This window comes from Phasianus colchicus, chromosome 3 (genome assembly GCF_987193195.1).
Source record: "Phasianus colchicus chromosome 3, bPhaCol1.hap1.1, whole genome shotgun sequence".
NCBI lineage: Eukaryota > Metazoa > Chordata > Aves > Galliformes > Phasianidae > Phasianus > Phasianus colchicus.
Window position 1 is genome coordinate 10,170,733 of NC_143438.1, and position 15,412 is coordinate 10,186,144.

At 43.8% G+C, this 15,412-nt stretch overlaps 1 protein-coding gene across 5 annotated transcripts in view; it reads right to left on the reverse strand.

Annotated features, from left to right (window-relative positions):
- HIVEP1 (HIVEP zinc finger 1) overlaps positions 1-15,412 on the reverse strand; it is a 116,714-nt gene that overhangs the window by 70,322 nt on the left and 30,980 nt on the right. For 2 of the 5 annotated variants that reach the window (XR_016464973.1, XM_090136937.1), the window contains exon 1: positions 10,334-10,622. The exons of 2 other annotated variants lie outside the window; for them this stretch is intronic. Coding sequence is in view for 2 of the 3 variants with exons in the window: in XM_090136937.1 (XP_089993063.1) it covers positions 10,334-10,463 (130 nt within the window). In the remaining variant the exon portion in view is untranslated. Of the gene's footprint in view, positions 1-10,333; positions 10,623-15,412 lie in introns of those variants that run through there. One more of the 5 variants, XM_031589367.2, reaches the window with a different exon arrangement.

Genomic DNA, 15,412 nt, shown 5'->3' on the forward strand with positions numbered 1-15,412 from the left:
ATGTACAGGAGAATCTTGATGCTCCTATTAATAAAATCAGACCCTGGTAAGGGCAAACAGGCAGCGTTCTTGACAGAGATCAAATGTGATCTTCAGAACACCAACCAGCTACTAATTGCATGGCGTGGAAAGCTAAAAAACAGCAACAGCAAAACAGAAAACAAAATACTCATGGTCTACAGCTGTTTCTTGCAAAGCTGCCCACTGAAACACTTGGTGTTCTCCCTCAGAAACACTTTGCTTAAGTCAAGGATAGGGATAAATCAGTCCGGCTTTGCTCTGAAGAAACAAGGAAAGAGTTAAAAATTATTCTGGCTGCGTTAGACACTGAAATCCTTTGTTTTGCTTCAGATGAAATAACATTACATGCGTGCAATACAGTTTAGACTTGCCACTATTCCAACAACAACTAAAGCTATTCTGAGAAGCTACCACCCAAAAAGAGGTCACTGCAGATTTACAGTAAGTTTGCTGTAGCAAAGTTAGGAGTATGCTCTCTCAGTATTACCAAAAATGCTCAGCTGCATCTGCTTTGGAGCAGACCTGACTGTAACTATCAAAATATAACTCATAGCCCACTGAGTCAAACAAAAAAACCACCGATCAAAATAGCAGTGCAGGCTTTCCTATTTTCAGCAGCAACTCTTCTGTCTCTAGCGGTGGGCTTATCAGAGATCTGCAGTATTTTAGTTTGTATAAACCCATTCACGGGACCGTCCGTGCTGAGCCAGCTCCTGCAATCTTCCAGGAGCCCCATGGACAGCGGATGGCTTGGAGAGAAAGCAAACTTATATGCTGCCACTCAGCCCTGCCTGTGTAAGCAGCAGTCAAGGGACCACACCAGGTAAAACAAGAGTAACTTGGCAAAGCAATATACCGAAATAATTTGGTACAGTGGTGCTTCCTAACATCAATATACAGTAAATGATATGAAATATGTTAGCTTGTCCCTGATTTATGAGTCATAGTTATCTGAACATCCTGGAGACTGTCCTGACTCAAAAGAAAACTAAAAGCAAAACAAAGCTCAACAGCTTGCAAACGAAACTGCCATCTCTCCCTCTGTATACGTGTAGGAATGCACACATTTTTCATGATGCTGAATTAACGGTAAGAAAATAGTTCTCATGGACCAGAAAGCTGCAAGTTTGTTTGTTTTAACCAAAAACTGAATCTCTCACTCCATTTGCACAAATAAAGACACTGAAGTTGCTGACTTCTTACTGAGCAAGACCAGCTACCAAATGTAAATCAATTAAAGCAGTCAAGAAACCTAAAAGTTCTGAAGTTTCTTTAAAATTTCTTACAGATTGCCTTTGTCATTTTGTCATTGCTTTTGTCTGTGGAAACACGTAATACACATACAACAGTTTTTGTTAAGGCCACTTAAAAGCAGAGGAAGAGTATGCAATTTCCAGATAGCATTGCAAGGGTGATTTGGAGGAACTGGAATGGGGGAGTGCGAAGGGGAGCTGGTCTTACTGTTTCAAATTCCCTCCCATCCATGCTGATCAGAGGGCTCTAGATGATCTTTTGTTGGGTTTTCTTTGGCTTTTTCGTTGTTTTTTTTTTTTTTTGCTTCCAAATCTTGCTATGTATTTATAGTCCTAAAGTGACTGGATCTGTGAGAGGCACTACAATCAGACAGATCTAAGATAAAAATAAGACTCATTATCTATAAGGTTGTTCTCAAAAGTCAGCTAACACACTGGCATCATAAGAAAATAATTCATCAGTATATTTCTGACAAGCACAGTGTTTTTCTCTGAAAGGTCATTTTTCTAAATTAAGCAAAGTATTAAATATCTTTGCTGTTCTGCTGCACATCCCAAACTTAACTCATGAAGTGTTTTCACAGTCAAAGCAAATTACATTTGAAATAAATATAAGAAACACATGAAACAGTTCCATATTCATTTAAATCTGCCATATGTAGCACAAGCAACATAAGCAAACAGTTAGGCTCTGCTCATATGTTTCATAAACCACGATAACTGAAAATATTCATACTTCTTAATGTAGCATAGCCTGGAAAATACATATACCTTTTTTGCCCCAAACCCTTCCTTCTTTTAAAACTCCACTAAACCACACTGCTAAGAGTGTAATTTAGAGCTGGATGTTACTGTCCTCTACTTAGAATTCGTGTGGGTTTTCCCTTCTGCCCTGGGAACTGATGCACAGTGCTGTCCCAAGCACTGCCCCTAACCCGGTCCTCGTCCTTCCCCTCTCCTCCTCAGGCAGCACCGGGAAGGCAGCCAGAGCTGCTGCCCAGAATTCCATTCCCAACTACCACCCTGCCTCTGGAAGGACTTTACCTGGGTTCTGGCAGCAGGAGACCGGTGCTGAGCTGCAGAAAATGCCCACCTCCCCCCTTCCGTGATGGAGAAGGAGACAGAGACTCACAACTCCAGCAAGAAGGAGCAGCTCCCCAGGCTAAAAACCGGGACTCCTCCAAAACCAAGCAGAGATGCCAAAGACAACAGCTCTCTCTGACGAAATGCAACACGAGTGCTGGAACTTCCCCATTTTCCAACCTACCAGAGTTCTTTGGCAATGAGTGAGTTTTCTGCTGTGTCTTCCTGCCAGGCTAGGGTTACAGGAGTGTCTTCACTTATGTAACTTCATTTCTTGTGCACACAATTACCCAACACACCCAAAGCACTCCAAGGCACTTTTTTTTTTATTTTTTAAATTTTTTAAAAATATAGTTTGATTCCAGTTGGAACTTCTTTTCAGACATAGGTCTGAAAGCAACGTTAAAGGAGTGCTCTGAACATGGTGGAACCGAGACCCTCAGTACCCCCACAAGTGTGTAAATCAGCTCATCGGCAATGCCTCGACACTCTCAGGAACCTCCTCCATTTTCACCCGTGCACCTTCTTCCTCCTACAGCAGATCATCAAGTTTCGATGGAACATTCTTCTGGAAGCCATATAAAACAGCGAGCTATGCCAGCAAGCCTCACCACCCCTCACCACCCCAAACAAAGGCCCCGTCTGCCATTTCACAGAGAAGAAAACCGCACCAGCTTTCTGACCTATCCCATTTTATATGAAAGCCTTTAACTCACTTTACAAGAGAAAGAAAGTGGCAAAGGGCAGGATACTAAAAAGCCAATGGGACAGAGCGTTTGGGAGGCAGCAGCAGCCAAAACAACGCAGAATATTCAGCTGTAGCAAGATGTAAAAAATTGCACCCTGCATTTAAATAGCTATCAACAAAGTCAAATCGGTGTGGCACCTACACACAGGTCACAAGAGCCTTACTACAAGGATGTGTAGCTCCCCACAGCTTCCTTAAAATACATTCCCCCTTCTGAACAGGTTTTCAGCTGAAGGCCATGCAAAACCTATGGAAACCTTCAATTTGGGTAAATGTCAAGGAAAAACACAACACACGTACTCTGAAGATACATATCACGTCCATCATCAGTAGATCTATGCCATGTAGCATCCAACAGATCTCTGATCACTCTTAAGTAGGAATGAGAGGTGGTGACCTGAGTATTTAAAAGTATGAAGAAACCCAAATCACCCCAATGCTGGTGCACGATTATAATGGAAAGGTCTGGAGACCACAAATGGAAATCACTATTAGTAACACAGCCTGCTAAGCATCAAGACCTTGTTTATTAAGCATGGTACCAAACACTACAAAAGGGGGAGGGGGAAACAAGTTAGCCCGTCTTCTCCCGAGAAGGTTAGATTAAATATACTATCAAAAATAGTTACTTTATTTCATAAGCATTCCATAATCCTGAAATCCATACCTGTGCTCAAGGTCCTACATACCATGACAAAATCATCGTGGCTGAGATACCATTCATTCTTTCATCCAGAACACTATTTTTAGCCATCTTACCCAAAGGCAAACGTTATAAACATCCTATCTTCTAAAGTATTGTAAGGTTTCCTGACTTCATCTCTCAGTTTTCACAGCCAACAGGCCTGGCACAATAGACACAATACATCACTACATCACAGCCTGCTCCTTGCAGCACTCCTCAGCTATTCCATGTTCTGCAGCAGAACGACTTCATTTCCACAAAGACTCAAGAACAGCCATCAGACTGTATGAGAGCTTACAGACCAGTAAAGGAGAAACTGAGGCTAAGAGGTTTCTCCATAGGCTAAAAACAAGCATAAGTGACTGTTCAGGGATTAGTGGCAAAGCACATCCTGATATTTTAATTATGTCTACCTCTTTCCTTCTTTCTAGCCCTGTGGCATGCTGTCCATCACCAGCGACAGCCAGGGCTGCTGCAGGGTTCCTCCTGGCCTCCGAGACACCAGTGGGACCAGCAGGTTGAAGAGACATTGACAAATATTTGTTTTGTCTTTGGCATCGCTTCAAGTGGGAGAAAAACATTCAGTTGTCTGAGGGAAATCAGACAGTTTTATAGGAAGGAGAGTAAATATGAAGTTGTCAGGATTTAAAAATGCAACCTCCAAAAAGTTGTTCACGTTTTGATCTACGTGACCACGAAATACACTCTAAAAATGAACGCGCTGTGTTTCTCTCCAATGCTGCTCAACTTAAGATCTACAGCGAAAAAAAATCAAATTTAAGTAACTCATTAGATTCTTACTATACTACTGATGGCTGAAGACACCAATGGGAAACTGCAACTCTTTATTGCACCATTTAACAAGACTCAGGCAAAGCAAACACAAATTTTATTGGCAATATGTTATTTCCTGTTCAGATTTGAGATGGCTGGCCACATTACATTTACAAAATTTTGCTTTATAAATATATCATGTCTGATTTACATTTTAAAAGTAAAACTCGAAACCGAACAGTCTAACAGTAAAGCTTAATGCCAGAAAAACCCAGAAGGCTGCAGTAAAAAGCACTAATAAACACATTTTGGGAATACCCTGTAGATGCCAATAAGAATTTCTGCGCTGTGTTATCACAGGAGCTTTAAGTACTGTACCACAAACCCTGTGTAACACGAAATAGATGAAGCACATCAAACCATACACTGTCCTTTAAGATTCTTTTATAAGAACTCATTTTCAAAAAGATCAGATTGATATCTTAGTACCGGAGAGTAAAATGCATTATATGGTACATTATCCCCAGAATTATCCCCAAATCAAGGAACACGTGTCCATAAAATGATAGCAAAACAAATTGAAACACGTTATGGTGGGTAAGCACGCTGTTAAGGTACATGCACATCCTGCAACTGAGCATTATGAACACAAGAGTCAATACTCATTCCAGGATTATGGTGTTTCAAAACCCTAAATGAATTTAAATTTTATTTAGTCATCTACTGGTTATTTCTCCTATACTAATATTACCAGAGGGCACTGCTAGCACTGTAGAGTTGTAGTAGGTGGCCAATTTTCTGTAGTTTAGGAAATGGCATAGGCTAGGCTGATGCCCTGCTTCCCCAGGAACACTGTAGGCTGTCATGCTGATAGGAAGAAGCTGTTTTGAGGAAATCTATAAAGAAACACTTTCTGTCAGAAAACACGTTACCAAAATCTAAACTGCTTGTGGAATGCAGGGCTTCTGCAAGTCCTGCATTATGAAGTATTTTTCCAGAACAGTTTCATCGTTTCCCAACTGAAGAAGCAAAAAAAATGTGTCATCCAAAACTTTCTTACATTTGTTTGATTAACTTATGTGAAGAACAGGCCAAGTGGACTTCAAGAAGTGAAATTCAAGTCCAAGTGTTGAAAGTTTATAACAGTTAAATACTCTGCTTTAATACTTATTTTCATCACAAACTGCAGAAGCACGGAATGTTGTTTTCTTTTAAATGTGAAAATTAAAATCACAAATGTTGTAAAGAATAACAAAAACACTTCAAAAAGAAATGTCACCAGTGGACTGTGAACATAATTCCAATGTATTTTAAGTGCAGATACAGAAAGACTCCAAATCTACTACTCCAATCATCTGATATACCAACAAGGAACAGTTTGGCACATGTTTTCCAAGTGTGGATTTAACATCTATTGTTCATTCAATTCAATTAACAGCTATACTGATTTTCAGAGGATTCATTCTGAAAATACTTGGGTTTTAAGTGGTTTAATAGGGCCATGTTTTGCTTTTTGCACAAACAGCACCACATGCATTGCAAACCTACCAACTTGATGGAAGATGCTGAAATTCTGAGCTTTTTCTTTGTTGTATATACACCTTCCAATACGCTTGTATGCAGGTAACTCTATGCTGCATGGAATAAATGAGGTGAAGCTGATATCCCACCCCTAACTCACTTCTAGACACTGCTCCTCCATCAAGATGTTACCAGAGGACCAAGAACAGTGATCCCATGCTTGGAACTGGAGCATCTATAAAGCAGAGGGAATCCTAAGTATCAGAAAATTGTTAACTGTGCTCCTTCACTGAAATTCAGACCGTGCTCAGGCCAGCTGCAATGCTCTGAACAGTTTTAATAGAATGAAGACTTCATCTCACAGTTTTATTAGGAAACCAAACGTCCTGGCACAGCCCCACAATATCCATCCATCTGTGGGAACTCCCTTGTTATTACTTCCATTCCCCTGTGGCAAGCAACTCTGTGAAGCAGCCAAATCTCACACAAAGGTTTGCTTCTTCACAGCTCCTCTGGAATCCCAGGGCATAGATGAAAGCAAGGACTTGGCTGTATTGGAAAGCATCCAGGAATGGAGCAATGAAAACAGGTAGCAATATGCCTACCAGCAGCACAGTGTTCCTTGTCAGACGGAGAACAGGGAAGAGGACACCTGCTTTTGTGCAGTTCGGTGAGAGAAATGAAGAGAACATGCAGGATGAGGCTGGGGAGGTGCATAAGGGAATATTTATGGAGGGAAAATCCTAGTCTCAGAGTTAAGGAACTTGCCTTGGATCAGGCGGGTTCAGTGCTGGCGCCAACCCCAGCCTTCCCGTGCGTCTCGGCTCACAACAGCATTTCCATGCCGCCGTGATTTATTGTAATGATGAGTTATTGGATGTTTCTAAGGAACACATTTGCTGCAGAGATGAAGTCTCATAGAGATATTTAGACAGCTTATTGCCAAGAGCTCACATAAAACATTCTCTCAAGTTAACCCATTATACACCCTCCTTAGCATCTTCTCATTTAGCGCATGACGATTTAAAGGAAGCCTGAGAAGTTACTACTTCATCACATATGGCTGTTGTAACTAAAATGGGGGCATGAACTCCTCCTGCCCTTAAAAACTGGCAGGGCTTGCTAAATAGTTGGGCCAAAGGCTTCCAAAGCAGCTGGTGAGTGAAGGTAAGCAACCACAGTTCTCCTAAAACAGCTTGATTTTCAGCAAAGCGCGTTCTAAGAATCAGATCCTATTAAATTGTTTTCAGTTGGACCCATGCAAAGTAAACTGTCAAAACCTCTTTTGCAAAAATACTTGGCTTCTGTGCGTGCCTCCTAAATACATGTAAGCTAATTATTGCATGCACAGCACAAAATTAGCGTAGTTACAAAACATTCTCTTCTTCTGACCTGCAGCAATTACTTCTACAATCAAAAATCTTGAGTATCTTCAAAATCCTAGTGATGGGCTTTAACTAATTTTCCCAAGTTTTTACAACAGTAAAACACCAATTAAAACAGCAATCATCCATCTCAACTTCAAGGAGCTCCTGATGACTACACTCGTAACTTCCAGGCGTGGTTATAGCCTATTTCAATCTCTCTGAGAGTGATCTTTAAAGATAAAACTTAATTATGAAGTAATAAAAAAGTGCCATTTTAACTCAGTAGCAATAAAGACCTCATACATAAAGGCATGTTCAACCAGAATCAAATCTTACTGTGCTTAAAATGAACTAGTTTGTGATCCAGAGAGTCAAGATCTAAACAGTATGTACGCCCATAAAAAGTCTCAACTGCACAGCTAGACCACACCAAAAGAAGTGGGTGCACTGCTTTAAAGCCAGCCTCCACCAGCCCAGTTAGCAGAATGATGCAAAGAGAAAGCCTAAAAGACTTCTTTCTGCTTCTCAGTCTCCCTGTAGTAACCCACTTCCTAGATTAAAGCTTGTAGATCATATTTGGTAAAACACGCTTCATGAACTTACCCATCAGATTTGATATCACAAAAAGATCTCCAAATATATTAATGGAAGATTTGATGTTGGGTTTTCTTGTGGCTTTTTCCTTAAAATAAATCCCACTGTTGTACTGTAGGCGCCTTCTCAATGTCTTTTCACAATCTGAGCCAGGAACGGATGAGTTGATATTAATAGCTGACTCTCTACATCATACTGTGTCCTGTCATCTGTCATTTCCAGCACCATCAGCACGGCTGGGATTAATAATCAAATCATAATACATAACAGACAAAGGAGAAAAAACTCTTCCTAATTTAAAATGTCATGAACTCCTGTATAATTACATTGACTGTACTAAACAACTGCTGTTTGTAAGTAATGCACAGGCACTCGATTCCCTGTGACAAGCATACCTACACCAAGACGAAGATCCCTGACACTAGCTATGTGTCATGGCCATGCTGTTCAGACATTTGCATATCTATACAACTGTGCTGAAGGCTCTCTGTCAATCCTGGGAGCTTCAGAAAGGCTCCAGGAGGAAAGCAGATGACAGGGCAGGTGTCACTTCCTCCACGGAGGAAGTACATGGTGAAACATTATACAGTCAAAAGTCACTGCCAAAACAGCAGCGACTCATTCCTTCAGCTGTGTGTGCCCAACCTATCCAAAATAATATCAAAGCTTCATCCATCTTCATTTGTTTTTAGTTTTGCCAAGGTAACTGTAATTAACTTACTGAGTTTCAGCCTGAACTGCTTTGGGGTCAGGGGAGGTGAGGGAACGAAAGGTTAATGCAAATGCATATATTTGCCTTACAAGCCTAAATAAATAGCTGCTGTGATATGGAGTAATGCTGTCTTTTAAAATAATGTGTTAAATCCCTAGAGCTGAAATAACTAAAACGTGAGTTACTTCATCTCTTGAAAAGTAGTCACCAATACTAATGAGCACCAGAGAAATGAAAAAGCTGAATTAAACACAAAGCTGCTTTCTCATAGAGAAGCATCCTAAGGAGTATCTTCAGTACCCCCAAAAAAACAGCTGTATGCTATTCAACAGTCAGCCAAAAGCACGTAAATGCCAGCACTGGTTCTGCAGGCTTCTTCAACAGGTAGTGGGCCTGTTTCACCCACCAGACCACATCAGCTGGCTGTTTCCTGCTTTGACACGTCCAGCAGCTCTGCTCAGGAGCAACGCACACTCCCCAGCACACCCCTGGGGCTGAAGCACCCAGCTTACCTGCCACAGCACTTCAGCTTCCAGCACACTTCTCTCCATGCACGGCCCACAGCCTGCTGAACTCTTGCATCATACCACAGCAATAAATGCAAGGCTGGGCTTCACCCTGCTGCTCGTGTGCTTATATCTTGGAGTGATGTTAGTTGGCTGGGCGCACTGGCAAGCTCTGACATCACCGTCAGATGCCCATGCACACACCTGTAACACACAGGCAGCGTTCTGCTGATGGAAACAACAACACTGTTTCAAAATGTCTTTGTGCAACGCTTGAGCTTCCTGAAAATAGGTTTGTGGGGACTTTGCTTCACCCTCCCACTTCAACCAGGGAAATAGAAACCGTCCCAGCTGTAAAATCGAGCGCTAAAGCTGCGTTACAGCCCTAGGTCAGGCTTTCCCAATTTATATAGCAGCATTTTCGCTTTAATTCTTAAAAATTCTTCCAATCCATTTTTGTCTTTTTTTCCTACAAATAACATTTGCAACAAAGTGCCTTTGCTCGCGCACACCAACAGAGCCTTTTCCCCCAGTAATAGCCTAGGAGCTAATAACTATTTTTGAGCTGCTCCAGCGCAGCCAGCTGCTGTTATTGGCTGTTTATGTAACAGGGAATTAACCCCCACCGACACCTTTCAGGAATCCATCCCCAGAGCGCTGCACAAGAGCTCATTAATGCCGTAAGCCCAAGGCCGCCCGCTCTGGAGGGCCGTCTCAGAGCAAACACGCTCAACCCGCAGTTTCAGTCACGGAAGAAATTACTCAATTAATTGCAGACAACAAAAACAACAGGGTTATAACTAACGTACAGTAAACGCTCCGTGGGTGTGCTGCAAGCTTATTTCCCAGTAGCACGCTCTCGCATCCTAACGCCTTTCTCACCCCTCGCTGGAAAACAGCTTCAGCAAGTTCAATCCACTTCGGTTTCCCCCCCTACACGCGTTTGTTTTCCGGCAGCGCAGCTCGACACAACGGCGCTATTAAGCAGGGCAGGGTTCGCTCTCCTCACACAGGCTTTCACAGCAGAACGCTCCGCTTCCAGACGAGACATCGCCTTTTCCCAACTTACAGCCCGGCCGGGAGCACGCCGTCCCGCGGCGAGCCGGGAGCCGTCCCGTCCCCAGCTGCGGGAGGAAACGCAGGCGGCGGCGGCACCGAGCGGACTCACCGGAGCAGGCGCTGCCGTCCCCCTCCGCCATGCCCGCCACGCATGTCGCAGCCGTCCCAAACGGGACCTCGGCACGCGACGCCGGCGTGCGGCTCGCGGCGCAGCACCTACGCACGCAGCGCACGGCTCCCAGAACCGGGCACGCTCCTCCGCGCGCCCGCCCGGCCCGGCACCGCGCGCCCTTCCCCGAGGGCGGCCCCCGCGCCGCCGAAGCCGCGGGGCCGCCGCCCGCTCCGGGCTCGGCGGCCACGGAGGCGGCGGTGAGGCCGCGGGCCGGCCGCGATCCCCGGGCCCTCCCCCGCCACTGCGCCATGGCAACCGCGGTGCGGCGCGGCCGGGCCCGCCTCTTACGCAAGAGGAGGGCGCAGGAAGCGCCGCCGCCGAGAGGCCGCGGGCCGGTGCCGGGCTAGAGCCGTCGGGAGCCGGCCGGGGAGTGGAAGAACCGATACGGCCAGCTATACTCGGGAGACTGAGGTCTTCCTTCGGGAAAACACTTCAGCGTGCTCTTAAACCCACTGCTACTCAGGGCAGCCCGTAAGCGTGTGCAGGAGGTTAAGCACAGCGTTCTCAAACGGCAGTCCTTAAGCACCGCGTTGACTAAGGACGTACAGTTTTTTCCTAACTCCATCCGAGCCCCTGTGAACCAACCGAATGAACCGCCCTCGTGTGCTTTTAACACCCTCTCTGCCTTCTTTCAAATTAAACCAGAGAATGAGAATAGAAAAGAAGTTTCACTTTCCGTTAAGAGGACAAACCCAACTTCACATTTTCACAGAATCACAGAATTGCCAGGGTTGGAAGGGACCTCAAAGATCATGAATCTCCGACCCCCCTGCCACATGCTGGGCCACCAACCTTCCCACCTAATGCTAGACCATTTTGTCCTTTTTTTTTTTTTTTCTCTGTAGAGCCAACAGGCTGCACGCTGCCCCACATCCCTACCACTGAGTACCTTTCACAAGGAAGAAGCCTGAAGCCAGCAGAACCACCGGTGCCCACGACAAGCCCACACGGTTCCCTCAATGCACAGCTGCAAGCCAGGAGGGATCACACAGAGCAATGCATGCATCTTCTTTATCCACTGATGATCCCTTCGAAGCCAACTTTAAAACGCTGCAGCCGGAACATATTTCTGCCATTAACAGCCGCAGATAAGACGGCTGCTTCTCAGTTCAGACGAGGTTACAGGCACAGGCTGAGGTCTTTGCCTGTTGCTCAAGTGACACCCAACCTCCTCTCGATGCCCCCAAAACTTCTGACAGGTAGCATAGGGAACAAGTTCCATACCTTACATACAAACATCGCAGCTCATTAACGTTCGGCAGTGAGGTGAAACGGCTGCAAGTGTGTCAGTTTCTCTTTCACAACACACCACCAGCGCTCTCAGCTGCTGATTTCCTATAAAGAAATTGTATCCTGTGTTGGAGGAAGAGACCTTACTAAATAGTGAATCTATGCCTGTCGCTCTCCTTGCTATCATTTAGTAATATTGTGCCCCACATACTAAGTTATTGCTTTATTCATGTTCTTTATACATGCAGAAAAAGGGACTTTGGGAAACAGTTTGCACACTGGTTTTAGACACAGCTCCTCAGAGTTTTGGATGAGTTTTATAATGGAGAGTTTTGAAGGCAAACATTTTTATGCAACTCTTCTGTTCCTTTTTGCCTTTAGAGGAGACAGCCTTAGGAGGAGATCTTGTGGGAGGCAGACTGATCTACTGCAGGCCTTGAGACAGAAGGTTACGTTAGGATCAAGGTATCTCCCATTCTTGTTAGCTATATCCAAGTGCTATGGTGTGCAGGAGCATCTTTATTACCCTCTTTACCTCTTCTCCTCACCTGCAGTAATTAGCACTGTTCAATCCCAAGCTAAAGGCTCCATTACCTTCCGGCAAACCCCGCTGTCATAAATGGGTAGGGACAAATAAATGAGGAAGAATCTCAGGCATCTGTCCCTATTTGAGTCACCATCCCTGAATATGTTTAAAAACCATTTGAATATGGTGCTCAGGGACATGAGTTAGCAGAGAGTTGTTTGTTAGGGTAGTATGTTTAGGTAGCAGTTGGACTTCATAATCTTTAAGGTCTTTTCCAACCTGAGCAATTGTATGATTCTATGATTTACCTTTCAGGAAATAATGGTTTCACCAAGCTCTTGCAGTTATGCACGGAGCTGGACAAAAGAAATTAATCTGAAATGCTGCAACTGCCCCAGCATACTTCTTTAGGCTCTTAAAAAAGGGACTAAAGCCCAAAGAAGAAGGTTAATGATCTTGCACAAATACTTTTCTTTCATAAAGACATTTAAGAGAAGGCCACCATCACCCTGCAAAAAAAAAAAAAAGACAGCTTATTCAGCAGCCTGTGGGTAGTAAAACTGCCCCAAGAATTTCAAAAAGAACCTCCTGGGGCAAATGTGACAAGGCTGCTGCTAAATCAGAAGAGTAATGCAAAAAGGGACAGAAGTTAAATGTTCAAGGTTTTTCCCACTGTTCTCACAGTTTAAATACATACAGGCACTAAATCAACACACTGGATCAGGCTGCCCACAGAGCTCGTGGAGTCTACTTCTCTTGAGATATTCAAAACCCACCTGCACACTTTCCTGTGCGACCTTCACAAAATGGGGATTACCACGCAAGCCTCTCTCCCCTCCTCCAAGAGCACCAAGGATGTCAGCTGTTTCCAGTCATTAGGCTGTAGGGACCACAGCACTACTGTTTCTCTAGCTCCTTTTTGGAGTAATGTTATGGCGTATTACAAAATTAACCAGTAATGAAACAGATTGCAAAGTGACAGTCTGCATTTTCTAAAGTTGAAAACCCAACCTATTCCACCAGAGTGAAAGTCCAGGTGATGAAATAAACCTTGAACTGTGTCCCACTGCTGATCTACTCATTGCTTTTCGAAACAAATGAGTGCCTCATCCCAGACAGTGCAATTTAAGCAATTTAATCTGTACACGTGTCCTGATGACAGATGTCATGAAGAGAGAGCAGAAAGCCTGCAGAGAGCCAGCAGCCAAACAAGAGTTTCCCTGATCGATGTCACTGACTAGAATTGCAGTTGAAATCACAGGGGAAGCCGGAGCTTACTGGAAGAGCCCTGTAAAGCAATTCCAGGCAGAGCCAGCAGCAGCAGCTACAGGGAGGTGGTAGTCTCCCAGAGTGGGTCTCACGAATATCAAGCAGTCATCCAGATAGCAAGTGAGCAGAGTAATATACAGGAGGAGCTGTTTACCATCTACTTGTCCAGCATAATTCTGCCTGCACCATCTTGTTGGCTGTCCCAGTGGTTTCCAGCGGTGCATGAGCAGGGAAGATGACAGAGAGGAGTTCTGAACTGCAACTCACTGAGAGGGAGAACAGGGGTGGGGAGAGCCACAGTCCTTTTACCGTCTGAGTTTCCCCATACTAAACATAGCTATCTTTCGTATACATTTCGGTTATCAGTCTCAGCTCAGTTACTTCCATCTATTGCCAAACTCTAAATTCTATTTTCATTAAAAACTGAAACAAAATGTGCGCATTTCTGATGTGTAACATACAGCTGTCACAAGTAACAACACTGCAGGTACAGGAAGAGAGAGCTAATTAATTCTTTTTCCATTTCTAAATAACAAATTCCAGAAATAAAAAACTCAGTACAATATGTAGTCTTCAACCTAACTCAGATAGCAAGACATGGTAGAAAAACATGGCACTTTGTGGGAACTACTCTAAGAATGACTGAATAAAAAGAGTTACCTGGTTTTGAAAAAAATCTTGCATAGTCTATCCAGTGGTTTTGTCCCATTACACTGTGATTTAAACCGGGTACAATGCAATTTTGAACCATGTTCAAAGTATCTCAACAAGTTTAAACTATATTTAAACTACAGTATTTTTACTACTAGAGAAACCTAACAGAGGAACAACATGCTTGGAACATCTGTCGCAGTGATTGAAAGAAGTCTATGACAGGAATAGCAAACACTTATTTTCTTTTCTGAGATGCTGTCAATCTGTTGAAGCTAAGAATCAGTAAAGTAGACTGTCTAAGAGCTAACTCACATTGGCCTGTCTCCTCCCAGACAAAGATGATTAAAATATTCCCCTGTTGTATAACCCTGTCTGGTTGCTTATTATTATCTGCCACCTCTGTCGGGGTGTGGGGGGGAAAATCTTTGTCAAAACTAGTATGCATGTTACAGTGTGCTATATAATAAAGAATTCATGTGTCTACGTCTAATACCTTCACCTAATGAAATTCAGATTTTCAAGTGTGTCAATTATTATTTACATTTAAATAATCAGCAGCATGACTCAACAGAATCCCGAAGATACAGCCCCCTAAGCAAGGCTGTCTGTCAGAAGGCATTCTGCAGAGCTGATCAAAGTCGCATGTATTTATTACACATCTTTTCAGCAGCTTCATGGGAGATGACAACAGAATGGTTGCTCTCCCCATGCTGATGCTGGTTCTCCAAGAAGGACTTCTGTGGTGCTCATCCCTGAGGTGACCAATAATCTTTCAGGGTCTTGTATGAAGGTACACAAAAGGTTCTTTTATACCACAACAGTGTCCTGCTGCACAGACTAACTACCATAAGGTGCCTTCCTCTTCCATGAAGATGAGGAAGGGAAGAGCTGTGTTTGAGCTCTCCCTGAGCACAAAGGTAAAGGAAACAGATTCACCAAGCACACAGCTAAGGTGAGCACATATCTTTCAAGCTCAGGAAGAATAAGCCTTGAAGCTCAGCTGGAAGACAGGCCAGTAAGCTGCTAGTATGAGAAAGTGCTTGAAGTGACCAATAACAGTATTCACTGACATGGGACAACACAGCCTTCAAAGGGCTAGACATAGATGCATGACCTAAGCAGTTTCAGTGAGCTTTGTGCTCAGCAAGGTTCAGGAGAGCTGACTATGAACACTCCTGATGTTCTCAGACCAGCTGCTCACCAGGTCCCAGCACCACCACAGTGCTGCAGGCTACAGC